We start from the raw sequence: 14450 nt of genomic DNA, 5'->3' as shown, positions 1-14450 counted from the left end.
TAGCCCGAGCAGGTCAAACTCACGGCCCACAGGCTACATGCGGCCCACAACGAATATTTTTGCGGCCCAGCCAATATAACGGTATGTAAGAAACATGTTAATAAAAATTTAGTTACTTAATTTTTACAATATCCTGTTATACATAATGATTAATAACGAACTACAATGTTCACTAATGACTGATTACTGTAATCGTGTTGCATTCATTTCCCTTAAGCACCTTACGTGCAGGTGCACCATTTCCCTCCACTAATACTAGCAGCGAACATTCTAGCAGCCAATTGCCACGTCATTAGTCTTGCACTGACTTGTTTGGTGTGCGCAACAGGAAATGTTTCGCTTTGGGAGAACAAGAAAAATAGATTTGCATTGCACTTATTAATTTGTGCAGTTATTGTCTGGTAAGTTAATGTTCAAGAAAAAATATTAATTTTTATTAAAATATTCTATTATTTTATGTTAATGATTACTCATTTATCTCAGCCCTTTGTATTCAGCATACCTCTATCAAAATAAACCTACATTTCTATGAAAATTGAAGCTTTTGTTTTTTTGTGGCCCACACAAATTTAAACCTTATTTATTTGGCCCGTGTTATCCTTTGAGTTTGTCATGCTTGTCCTAGGCTGGTTTGACTCAGTGGATAGAGCATCAGCCTTCGGACTGAATGATCCCAGGTTCGATTCTGGTCAAGGGCACATGCCTGGGTTGCCATCTCGATCCCCAGTGGGGGGTGTTCAGGAGGCAGCTAATCAATGATTCTCTTTCATCATTGATGTTTTTATCTCTCTCTCCCTCTCCCTTCCTCTCTGAAATAAAGATAAATATATTTTTAAAAAACAAATAAAATAAAATATCCCTAAATCTTTGACAGCTACATGACCTTTAGATCCCTATCACAGCATTCTCTTATTTTAAGAAAGAATAATAGATTACATTTACCAAGTACTTACTCTGAGCTAGGCTCTCAACATGTATTATTTTATTTAAGCATCACAACATTGCTATAAGGTAAATCTTTTATTATCCTATATAATAAAAGGCTAATATGCAAATAGACCGAATAGCGGAACAGGAACAACTGAACAACCGGTCGCTATGATGTGTGCTGACCACCAGGGGGCACACGGGGACCATGGCAGGCATCAGCAGCAGGCAGCAGAGAGTGAAACATGGCAGGCACCAGTAGCGGCAGGATGGTGGAGGTGAGCAGGGGCACCAGACTAAAGTGGGGGCGCTGGTCACTGTCATGGGGCGAGCCTCTAGTGGTTACTGAAAATTCTTTGCTCCCGTACACAATCCCGCCCAGCCCTCGCACCTGCTGCTGCCCCCGCTCACACCCGCTGCTGGCACCCAGCACAGGCCCCAATTGCTTGGCGCCATCAGCAGGTGCAAGCAGAGGCTGCCAGCCCCAATCACCCCTCAGGGCTTCTCCACCTCCCCCTGCTCTAGAGGGGCTATTCAGGCCAGCAGCCGCTTCTCGCACCCGCTGCTGGCAATGGCCCCACTTGCACCTGCTGCTGGCGCCCGGCACTGGCCCCGATTCCTCAGCACCGTCAGTGGGTGCGAGCTGCAGTGGCGGCAGCAGCGGGAGTGGGACTGCCAGGAGACAGGGGACCGGGGCCACAGCAGGAGGGGCCAGGCGGGGGAGCAAAGGATGGGCCGAGACCCCCTCCCCCCCCGTGTCCACCGCAGCCTCGTGGCCCACAGTTCCTTTCAAGGTGCACGAATTTGTACACTGGGCCCCTAGTCATCAATCAATAGACGAGAAAACTGAGGCTCAGAGAAGTAACTTGCCCAAGAGCTTGGATCTGAACAAAGACAGTCAGAAACTAAAGACTGTACACAGCCTCAGTGTTATGCCAATCTCACCCAAATAATTCCCCAAAACTATGTCTCAGTGGTGCTCGGGATTTTGACATTGGGGAGGGGGTCGTATTACATAGGGGAACATTTGTTTTAATGATATCAAGCTATGCTAGGCATCAAATATGTCATTTGGCTCAGTCTTTAACCATAACAGCACTGAGTCACAAAACTTTTGAACTAGAAGTAACTATGTTGATAGAGCACAGAGTCTACTTCACGGTAAGTATTTGGTTCCCTCCAGTCCATAGGCTGGCAAATTATAATCCTAGGGCCAAATCCGACCACCTCTTGATTTACAAATAAAATTTTATTAAGACACACCTGCTATGGACTGAATTGTGTTCCTACACACACACAAAAAAAATAATCATAGACTCCACAACATGATATCTGGAGATGAGGTCTTTAGAAGGTAAATAAGTTTAATAAGGTCACAAGGGTGGGACCCTAATCTGATAGGACTATGGCTTTATAAGAAGAGGAGGAACTCTGTCTTTCTCTCCCCACCTGCCTCCCAACCCCACCCTATGTGAAGACACAGAGAGAAAGGTGGCCATCTGCAAGCCAGTAAGACAGCCCTCACCATAAACTGAATCAGCCAGCACCTTGATCTTGGACGTCCCAGCTTCCAGAACTATGAGAAGTCCACTTCTGTTGCTGAAGTCCCCCAGTCCCTTGTACTTTGTATGGCGACCCCAGCAAGCTAAAACAACGGCAATGTTCATTTGTTTACATGTTGTCTCTGGTGGCCTGGGCACACCAATGGCAGAGATGAGTAGTTGCAACAAAGGCCATGTGACCCAAAGAGCCTGAAATATCTATTACCTGACCCTTTACAGAAAAAGTTTGCTGCCCTGGCCAGTGTGGCTCAGTTGGTTGGGTGTCATCCCGTGCACTGAAAGGTTGCCGGTTCGATTCCCAGTCAGGGCACATGCCTGGGTTGCAGGCACGATCCCCAGTGGGGGACTTGCAGGAGGCAGCCAATCGATGTTATGCCTTGATATCAATGTTTATCTCTCTCCCTTCCTCTTTCTCTAAAAAATCAATAAACTATTCTTTAAAAAAGTTTGCTGATCCTTACTCTAGAATATTTCCCCAAAAAGATCATTCTAATCTTTCTTTAATATCTGTGACAAAAACCTCTGCCTCACAAAATAGGCTTCCCTTTTTGCTAGCCTTGACTATGACAGTCATTCATTACACTGATTTGAAATCCACTTTTAATTTCCACCTGAAGATTCAAGGTCTGCCCTCTAGGCACCTCCTACCAACCTGCAACCATCAAGGTCACGCCGGTTCCTTTGCTGCTTCCATCACTTCTGCAGTGCAGAATGAGCAGCCTGTGAGGGCCTCTGGACAAAGGGTGCAATCCCCAAAGAGCCGGCAAAATTCCATGTCTTCTCCCATGGAAAGTTCTAAAGTAAGTCGGCACTCCTCTGGAGCTCATCCTGTTACCTCCCTTCAGTGCCACTAATGAAAACACTAAGGCTGTGGAATTAATAACTCAATATGAAGATTCACAAGCCTATTGTGTCATCATCTAACTCACTAGGCAACATATTTTGCCCTCTCATCTTCTTCCAAAAAGCGCTCAACCCTTTCTTCCAGAAGCCATGGAGAATTTAAGTCCTTTAGGTTCACAAAGCACATTTAGAGTCTTCAAAAATCAATAATTTTCCTGGTATTATCTGTTTACTTGCTAATTTTAAACTATATAAAATCGTATTTCCTGCCCTAGCTGGTTTGGCTCAGTGGATGGAGTGTCAGCCTGAGGACTGAAGGGTCCTGGGTTCGATTCTAGACAAGGGCACATGCCCGGACTGTGGGCTTGATCCCCAGCAGCGGGTGTGCAGGAAGCAGCTGATCAATGATTCTCTCTCATCTTTGATGTTTCTATCTCTCTCCCTCTCCCTTCCTCTCTGAAATCAATAAAAATATGTTTAAAAATTATTTTTTAAAAATTATATTTCCTAGTTAACGAGAGAGCCCTAATAAATGGTGACCCATTTCCAGAATAGAGCTTCCTATCCGATCTCTCTTAAAGAATACCCCCAGCCCTCCGGAAGTGGAATACAAGGTCATTTCAAAAAATGGAAAAGTACTAGGCGTGGAGAGAGGAAAGAAGGAAGACTCTTAAATGGCATCTGGGGCTTAAGAACTGGCAGAGAAATGGAGGAACATTCAGGTCAGCCTGGGATGGATCTGCAAACGTTGGTAGATTGCTTATGTAGGATAAAAAGAAGGCGCTTCATCTCGCTGGGGCGAAAAGCTCTTCAGAGACAGCTGCCTTGATTAGCTTCGCCCTGAAGAGCTGCTCACAGCTCCTCCTCTTGCCTGCTCTCTTCTTGCACCTTTAATGGATGATGAAAAGCCGTAGTGAAAAGGTAGTCCTGCACACTGGGAGAAACAGCGACACAGCAAGCTGAAATGACCCAGCCGCAGAATGTTTAAACTCACACGGAGGAGGTTTTCCTGGGCTCCTGCTGGAATTAGAGCACAGACTTCAGCAGCTGCTTTTCGCAGCGCTAACAGCTTGCATTAGCCAGAAAAGCAGGTCCACAGCTGTTTCCCCCTCTTTACTGAGCCGTCAAGATCTCCTTGCCTACTCAGCAGGACGAAATCCTCCAAGATGAAATCCACCAGGCAAAACAGATACAAAACAAAATCCTCCCCCAAAAAAAACAAAATTGGTAAATTCCAGAGGGGGAATAACCTATTTATGCAACAAGGCAGCTAATCAGAGGGGAGATTATTCAAGCAACCTACCTACCCATAAAGGTATTTTCAAAGGTGAATAGTGTCATTTTTATGAGTAAAGTAGTTCAATGATGAATGAAAAAGTGATTCAAAGTGAATGCAAGAAAGAAAAATGAATGCATCCAACAAGGCACTAAGCAAGACAGGCAAATCTCTGCTCTTTTGTGGTATTATGTTCTCTGTAGTAAGCTGTAAGCAAAGGGCAGCACTGACCTTCAATACAGGTTTCTATTGTGCGGCCAGGGTAGAGCGGAGAGCTAGGCTCACTCCTTCAACTCAAGGCTAAGTCTTGGAGAAGGGAGGAGGGGGTGCTTTAGGCTGAGGCAGCAGGTCAATTTGAAGAGGGTGGGGAAGGCAGTGTCTGTGAGATGTTCAAGCACCGCTCAAAGATCCTCAGCTGAAGAGGAGGATTCACATTGCTGAAAACATCTCTATACTACATTTTCTGACTGTGGTGACAAAAGATTAAACAATGTAGCATTTCATCAGAACATCTATAATAATAAAAGCAAAATATTCTAATTAGACCAAACGACCTTCCAGACGACCACGCTATGACACCCACTGGCACCAAGCCAGCCAAGGCGGGTGCCCGGCCATTGCCCCATAATCGCCCCACAGAGGGAGGCCCAGGCCACCGGCTGGTGGAGCGATCAATCAGGGGGGCTCCATGATCGCCCCAAAGAGAGAGGCCCAGGCCACCGACCAGCGGGCTGGGGCAGGTGGGCGGGGCCTCCCTCTGTAAGGGAAGCCTGGGTCCTGGGTACCTGAGGGAAGCCCGGGTCCCGGGTGCCAGAGAGAAGCCAGTGCCAGCAGCCGGGGGAAGGAAGGCCTACTCTTGCACAAATTTCATGAATCGGGCCTCTAGTATCCTATATAATAAAAGGCTAATATGCAAATTGTCCCCACAGGCAGGAGTTTGACGGACCAGGAGTTAGACATGCTCTGACCACCAGGGGGCAGCATGGAACATGGCAGGCATCCATGACGCAGCACTGGCAGTGGACAGCAGTGGAGGCGCTGCCGGCCCCAGTGGGCCCTGATGAGAGCAGGAACGTAGTGGGATGGTGGAGCGGGTAAGCGGGCAGCACCAGGCCAAGGCGGGTGTGAGCAGGGGCCCCAATCACCCTGCCCATTGCCCCACAGATCAGCCCTGATCACCGGCCAGGCCTAGAGACCCTATCTGTACACGAATTTCATGCACTGGGCCTCTTGTTTATTATATACTAGTAGCCGAGCACATGAATCCATGCACCAGTAGCTCGCCAATAGCTCGCCAGTAGCTCACTGCTGCCCTCCAGTAGCTCTCCACCCGCTGTCCTGCCATCCTGTAGCTCCCCCCCCCCTGCTCCCCCCCCCTTATAGCTTGCTGCCCTGCCCCCTCCTGTAGCTCTCTGCCGCCTGCTTGTAGCTCGCTGCCCTACACGGTCGGTCGTTACGCTTCATGGCATAATGACCATTTTCATATTACATCTTTATTATATAGAATTTGGACTGAATATGTTTATATAACCTTATGAAAAACTCATAAAACTTGACAATCATCATTCTTTCCTGATAAATTTTAGGGCCTAATGCAAACAATTTACATTAGATTACAAGTATGAAAGACCTAGCATAAAGAAAATGATCAATAAATGAATCTCTCTCATACACACGCCACCTTCACCACCTTCACTAACACCACTACCACTATACACAGGGCCTGCATTTCTGGCCAGATTATTTGTTTGTAAATGTCCAAATCTCTAGAACTGGGGCATCACCCCCCTCACACCCGTTGTCTTCTCCCCTCTCCCCTCCCCCCACACCTTGGAAACCCAAGTCCAACCCAGACTTTCCTTTCCCTTCCCCAGCAGCTAGGGTTAATCTCCTACCCCACCCCACCCCTGTCCCTAAGGGCAAAGAACAGTAGAATCTTGCTGGGTTCCCATACCTGGTAAAAAGCATCTGAGCTTCCCGTTTCAATGCCCAGGGTCAATCTTTCACTGTTTGCAATACTGAAAACATAGGTGCCCTAAAACAGCTACTGCTATTTAAAACCTGATTAGAATATTTCAGGGCTAAGGATGAATCATTCAAATAAATATTTTCTAATGAGGTCTTAAAAAACAGTCACATCAATGAGTCAGTACTCTTAATACCTAGAAAAGTGACAAGAGCTAAGACAGTGGTCGGCAAACTCATTAGTCAACAGAGCCAAATATCAATAGTACAACGATTGAAATTTCTTTTGAGAGCCAAATTTTTTAAACTTAAACTTCTTCTAACGACACTTCTTCAAAATAGACTCGCCCAGGCCGTGGTATTTTGTGGAAGAGCCACACTCAAGGGGCCAAAGAGCCGCATGTGGCTCGCGAGCCGCAGTTTGCCGACCACGGAGCTGCTAAAAAATAACGGAAGTAATTCTTATTTTCCTTTGAACTCAGCATTTTTTTTTCAAATACAAATATGTTTTCATTATTTAAGACATTAAGAAGCTGAGCTTAAGACAAAATCAAACAAATGACCACAGGCTCTTGAAAAATGCTAAAGTTCAGTAATGACTTATAAGGACTAAGAATGCAGAAAAGGTACACACACATATAAGGAAAATTAATTCACAGGAATTTCAAGTTAATTTTTTAAAAGTCTAACATTGTTTTCCTGTCATACTATACACAATTATATTGGGAAATTATGGTTGGCCATTTGATCATCAGGGGTAAATTCACTAATTTTAAATTTAAATAGAACATTTGGAAAAGCAAAAATGTTATCTCTTTCTAGCCTCACCAGGGAGAAAGCATAAAATACCACAGAGTCAAATTAGTTTAGCCCTTCAGATTGAGATGACTGGAATTACTAGATAGATTTGTTTTAGCTACTTTTCCCTTACTATAGAAACAATATAAACTCAATATAGAAATTTAGAAAACACAACTGAGCAGAATAAAATCACAAACTATCTATAATATTAATACCCAGAGATTGCTACTGTGTGCATTAGTTTGACCAACCTCATTTCACACTAAATTTTAAAAATTAATATATTTTTAAATAAAAATTAAATGTATCTGTTTTTATTAGGAACTAATTTTTGTTTATTTTTAGTAACTCTCACAATGCCTGCTTCAAAGTATGTGTCAAATAAATACATAAAAGTATCCAGCATATATTAACTTATCTCTTTATTAGTTTCCAACTTTAAAACATTTCTATTGAGAAGCATATACAGACTGTTGAACCTTAGAGGGATGGTAGGGGAGGGTGGGTGGGAAGAGATCAACCAATGAACTTGTATGCATATATGCATAGCCCACAGGACACAGATAATGGGGTGGTGAGGGCCTGGGCGGGTGGGCAGGGGCGGGGGAGCAGGCTGGAAGAGGTTAATGGTGGGGGGCGGGGGGAGGACCTATGTAATACTTTCAACAATAAAGATATTTTTTAATTAAAAAATTTCTATTGATTTCAGTGATGAACAAAAAATCGGAAAAATTCCTAGGGAAGTTCCCCTCCTAATGCTTTCATAAATTTATACTTCAATTTTTTTAATTAAAATCTATAAAATTAATCAGAAATATAAGAATCACTACTTAATATGCACAGGGCACATCTTTTGAACAGGAACCATATTTTTCTCTATATTAAGTACAAAATAAACTGCAGTCATAAAACATTAAAAATATAGTTGCTATGGGAAACTGATTATATGACTTTAATTAAATTTTAAGCATCATTTAAATTAATTGATTTAATTCTAATAAAATTCACTGAGTCACTAGTGACTAATAAACTGAACTCTAATGACTCATATTCAAGAAGAAATGTTTAGCTTCATATTTTAAAATGTTAATTAAACTAAAGTAATGTTATTCAAATTTTTTCAGGTATCAGGGTCTCTGGAGCTCAGTCCTTTTTCCTAACCACCTCAAACACTGATTAAGCTTCAAAACTATTAAATAAATACCTTTTTGCAAAATCAGACCCCTTCTTAAACTAGACCTTATATACATAGGGTGGGACAAAAGTGGTTTACAGTTGTTAGTATGGAAAAATAATACAATAATTAATAAATAATAATACAAGAATAACTGTTTTGAGTACTCACAACTGTAAACCTCCTTTGCCTCACCCTGTAAACTGAGAAAAACTGTGGGTAGGGATGGGGAAGAATGAACTATTATTTGAATTAGGTAGCCTGACTCAGTTCAGGTTACACCTCTGAAGAATAGTTTGAGAAGCACTAGAGAGCTAAAATAGCCACATTTACAGGTGCACGTTAAATGAGATCTTTTAATACCTTTTTAACATTAAAAAATACCAGCACCACCAAATGACCTCCTCAAATATCAACTATTTCTGCCTTTAGAAAACACATATTTGGTTCCACTGAACAGCAGGTTCGATTGAATAGCAACCTAGAGTTGCCAGACCTAAAAATAGCAGGACTCCTGTACCGACACACCACATTCTTGCTTACTGATGTCATCCCGTTAGGCCTGCACAGAACTAACTGAGCATCAAGCATCGTCAGCTACCATTGAAGATCCACCTTCATTCACCCTGATTTCCCCCACTTCTCAAATCCTCACCGATCCTTGATTTTCTGAACCCTGGGGGATCCCATCCCAGAAGACCATTACACAATCTGTTTGGTTTGGTAATTGCGTGTATCTCCCCTCTCTGCCCAATCCACATGCGAGAATGAGATTCTTTCTTTCCTATGCCAAACACACACGGTGCTGGGCAAAGCAGTCAACAAATATTTGACCAGCTCCTAACTGACTCCCTGACATCTGTGAGATTTCTGAGCTTTTATTCAATGCTTCTTTCTTGTGAATAGCTCCTTCAATGGAATAAGTAGTACACTGTGCCTTACCAAACATACTTGCCTTCCAGTTTATTTTTAACTCTTCACAAGGCTGGTGTGTCATGGTCTTCAGAGGAGAAGCTGTGCAGTGACAGGAAGTCAGACTGACACTTTCAGCAAACCAAGACCTCGGCACAGTGGCGTTCTGAAAGTGCCCACAGAGGAGGCGGGAAGGAGCACAAACCAGCAGGCCCACTTCTTTTAGGAAAGAACACTTAGCTCAGGAAAACTAGAGCTAATCGCACTTTCGTTCCTTCTATCTTCCTTTCTTTTCAAAATATGTTAAAAGGTATCCACCTGCCTGCCTGCCGGCTTTATAGTGTAAATGTTTATGACAAATCCCAGTTTGTACACATTTTTCACTTTTTAAAATAGAATGTATCACAAGATTTTTAAAAATAAGTCTCTGAAAAGTAAATCTATACATTCAAATTGCAAACCCAATTCTTGCACACAAAAGCAGCTCAGAAAAGTAAAGCAAGAAATCACATCTCTTAGCTTACCGTATTTAGGGGAAAACGTGAAGTAGTTCAGGTGACAAATATTATAGGCTTTAATTCTGACATCTTTCCAGATGCCCTGGGTCGGAAAGGCAGGGCCCCAGTCCCAACTAAAGGAACACTGCTCCTGTAATTTCACAGGGGGAAAAGGAGATAAATTCTGATTACCATGAAACTTAAACATTGTTTTAAAAAAAACTTTCCTTTTAAAATAAGTAAAAAAGGTTAAAAAAAATATTATAAAAGTAAAAATGTTTGCTAGAGCTGCCATAACAAAATAGCATAGATTGGATGGCTTAAACAACAGACATTTATTTTCTTATAGCTCCAGAAGCTGGGAACTCCAAGACCTAGGTGTTGGCAGGGACGGTTTCTTCTGGAGCCTCTCTCCTGGCTCGCAAACAGTGTCCTCTCACTGTGCCCTCGCACAGTCCTTTTTTCCATGCACATGCTCACATCCCTAGTGTGTCTCTCTGCCTCCACGTTTCCTCTTCTTGTAAGGACCTCATTCATATTGGATTAGGACCTACCCTAATGGTCTCACTTCACTTCTCAGTCGCCTCTTTAAAGACCAGATAGGATTACATTTTGAGTCACTGAGGGTTATGACCTCAATAGACAAATTTGGGGAGATGAGCACAGAATTAAGTCCGTGTGTGGGTGGGTGTGGGTGTGGGTGTGTGTGTGTGTGTGTGTGTGTGTGTGTGTGTGTGTGTCCTATACACAGGATCTAAAATGGCCCACAATGATCACTTCCTGGCACTCATGACCTTGTGGAATCCCTTCCCCTTGAGTATGGATTAAACCTAGCAAATCACTTCTAACTAGCAGAATACAGCAGAGGTGAGAACTTCCAAAAGCAGGTTATAAGAGACGGCCCCTTTTGTTTGGGGTGCTCTCTCCCACTCTCTCTTGGCCGAGGGGGGAGCCAGCTGCCATGTTGTGAGGCAGCCCTGTAGAGAGGCCCATAGGAGTGAGCTTGGAAGCGAATCTGAGGCCTGTCAGTAACTACACGAGGGAGCTTAGGCACAAACACGTCAGGCCTAGTCAGCCTTGAGATGTCTGCAGCCCTGGTCCCCAGCTCAGCTGTAACCCCTTGGGCCACAGACACCCAGCTAAGCCACACATTCACACAGACACCCAGCTAAGCCACACATTCCTGACAGAAACTGTGACAATAAATGTTACTTTAAGCTGATAACTTTTGGCATTATTGGTTACACAGAAATAGATAACTACAGAGAATATTGTAATTAATTGGAATAACTATAAAGAATGAGGAAATACATTGGAAGATTACAATATTTATAAATAGGTTTAAGAAACTCTAGCTAGACTTGCCAACCCCTATTTTCCACTAGTATGAATTCAGAAATTCTTGTTTCTGAACTCATAGCCCCAAAACAATCAGTTCATTGGCACAGGTGGCCATTCTTATCCAGCCTGGCGAGTGTCTCTCCCTTCAGACACATTTCAATTTCCATTTTAATCTACAAAAGTTCAAATTCAAAAGCAGGAGATGGTTCCCTTAAAATAAATCCCTTTTCTAGCATTATTTTTCTAATTTATACTTCTTTTTACTAATTACTATTTCTTTTTATTATTGTTGTTATTGATGGTATTACAGATATCTCCCATTTTCCCTCCCTTTACCCCCTCCTCCCAGCCCCTCCAGGTCTCCACTACCCTGTTGCCCATGTCCATGTGCCAAGCATATAAGTATATAAGGTCTTTGGTTTATCTCTTCTTGTCCCCCAAATCCCACATTGAGGTATGTTAGTTCCTTGCTTCAGGTCTTCATTTTGTTCATTAGATTCCACAAACAGGTAAGATCATGTGGTATTTGTCTTTCTCAGATTGGCTTATTTCACTTAGCATAATATTTTCCAGGTCCATCCAGGCTGTCCCAAAGGGTAAGAGGTCCCTCTTTTTTACAGTTGCATAGTATTCCATAGTGTAAATGTCCCACAGTTTTTTTATCTGTTCATCTACTGATGGGCACTTGGGCTGTTTTCAAATTTTAGCTATTGTAAATAACGCTGCTATGAACATAGGGGTGCATAGATTCTTTCTGAATAGTGTTTTGGGGTTTTTAGGGTATATTACCAGAAATAGAATCACTAAGTTAAACAGAAGTTCTATTTTTAATTTTTTGAGGAAACTCCATACTGTTTTCCATAGTGGTTGCACCAATCTGCATTCCCACCAGAAGTGAACTAGTACTAATTTCTATTTCTAATTTTGAAAGAAAAATTTATTTTCAAAAGACAGTTAATTACAATGTGTGAGACACTGAGTTCAGCTTTTAAAAAGGAACAAGCCCCAGAGGAAGTACTAAGATCTTTCTGAACACGGCCTGAGGATTTGGCCAAACTGTTCTCATTTCAGTATTATTTGCTAAGCGCTGAATTTATCAGGGACAGAAATCAATTTGTTTCCATGACAGGGAAAAACAAAGAATTAAAACCACTTCATAGCATTCCTATCTGTTTAAATTCACCACATAAATATCAGATTCTCATGTTCAGAATGAAACCCATCTCGGGGATATTTATTGGAGAGTTTGTAAATTCAGATGTGTAATTTTCTATTAGGAATAGGGAGAAAGAGGAGGGCAAAAATATTCAACAGCTTCTATGGCAGACTATTTTCCCCACTAAGGGCTACAAATCACTTATATTCATACAACCTCTCCAAATAAAAGTTAGCACTTATTCAAAAATATTTGTAAAATGCTTTCTACGTGTTAGGCAGGGAGTACATCAATGTACAAATCAGACACAGTCCTTGTGCTTATAGTGTTCACAGTACAGCAGGAAACTCAGGCACTGAATAAATAATCACAAATACAAAGGAAACAGACAGGGAACAAGTGGGGGGAGGAGATATCAAGGCAAGATTTCCTGAATAATAGTGACTTTTATATGGAGACTTGAAGGGTGGGTCCCACTTGTCCAGTGTGCTGAGAGGAGAGGGAAGTGAAACATCCCCTTCGAAAGTAACAGCGTGTGCAAGAGAGTGTGGTACCTTCCAGGAAATGAAGAGAGAACAATGGGAGAGATGGGAGAAGACTGGAAAAGTGGTTGTGGGCAGACAGAGCTAAAGAGCTCTAGACTTCAGCCTAAAGGCACTGAGAAAAGGTTGAAGAGGTTTTCTGTTGTTGAAGAGTTGTTGTTGTTTTTAATCATCACCCGAGGATGTGTTGAGAGAGAGAGAGAAACATCGATGTGAGAGATAAATGTTGATTGGCTCCTCTCATACACGCCTCCGCTGCAAACTTTTGGTGTGCAGGTGACACTCCAACCAACTGAGCCACCTGCCCAGGGCTAGGAAACAGTTGAAGAGTTTTAAGAAGGAAAGTGCTGTAATTTTTGTCTGAAAAGAACATTCTGGCTGATGTGTGGAAAATTAACTGGAGGAAGGAAAAAGAGGTTGTAGGGATACAAGTCAGGTGACTGGGCAATATTTCATGCAAGAAATGATGACACACTGAACTCAAGCATGGCAGTAGAAATGGAGCGTGGGCAGATCAAGAGCCACTGAAGAGTTTTAAGTAACATTCAAATCATGAAAAGGACTTAGTCGTGGACTGGAAGAGGGGGAAAATGAGAGGGAGGTATCAAAAATAACTCCTAGGTTTCTGGCCTGAGCAGCTGTCCTGTATGGTATTCCATTCAGCAAGACAGGGCGCCGTGGGAGAAGGGCTTAGATCTCCAGGGCAGTGTTGGGCACACTGAGCCTTGGGTCCGTATGAATCAGCCAAGTGAAGATGCCAAATAGACAGCTGAATATCGGGTCTGGAATTAAAGAGAGGTCCAGACTGAAAATACAATATTAAGAGTCACTGGAGCCCGGCCGGCGTGGCTCAGTGGTTGAGCATCGACCTATGGTTAGATGACCAGTCAGGGTACATGCCTGGGTTGCAGGCTCGATCCCCAGTGTGAGGCATGCAGGAGGGAGCCAATCAATGATTCTCTCTCATCATTGATGTTTCTATCTCTCTCCCTCTCCCTTCTTCTCTGAAATCAATAAATATATATATATTTTTTTTTAAATAAGTCACTGGAAATTCAATTGGTTATTGAAGAAATGAAGATAAATTAAATGAAATAGACTAGAGAGGGTACAAAGTAAAAGGAAAAAAGTGTCTAGAACAGAGAGAAAACTGAAGAGTACGACTTTTAAGAGGAGAAAGCTGGTCTGGATAAAGAGACTTAGCAGGAATGGCCAGAGATGTAGATGGAAAGCAAGAAGGATGGTGTGGAATATTCCCAAGAGGGCAGGTGAGATGATAGGTTCCACCATCCAAGCTGGCCAGAGAAGGGAGCAGAGATAAGAAGGGACTTGTGTTGGTGCAGAGAAAGCAGAGGGGTCAAGGAATAGATGGAGAGTAACATATCCTCATTATATCCACCCCCACCTCTGTCCCATTAACTTTATACACTGAGTGGCCAGATTATTATGATCTC

At 42.7% G+C, this 14450-nt stretch overlaps 1 protein-coding gene across 2 annotated transcripts in view; it reads right to left on the bottom strand.

Moving 5' to 3' along the window:
- The window catches only part of MANBA (mannosidase beta), a 106139-nt gene that overhangs the window by 69397 nt on the left and 22292 nt on the right, over positions 1 to 14450 (bottom strand). For both annotated transcript variants that reach the window (XM_079784965.1, XM_079784966.1), the window contains exon 5: positions 9985 to 10108. In XM_079784965.1, the coding sequence (XP_079641091.1) occupies positions 9985 to 10108 (124 nt within the window). The remainder of the gene's footprint in view (positions 1 to 9984; positions 10109 to 14450) is intronic.

This window comes from Cnephaeus nilssonii (assembly GCF_951640355.1).
Source record: "Cnephaeus nilssonii genome assembly, chromosome: 1".
NCBI lineage: Eukaryota > Metazoa > Chordata > Mammalia > Chiroptera > Vespertilionidae > Cnephaeus > Cnephaeus nilssonii.
This window is presented reverse-complemented; position numbering and strand designations above follow the sequence as displayed.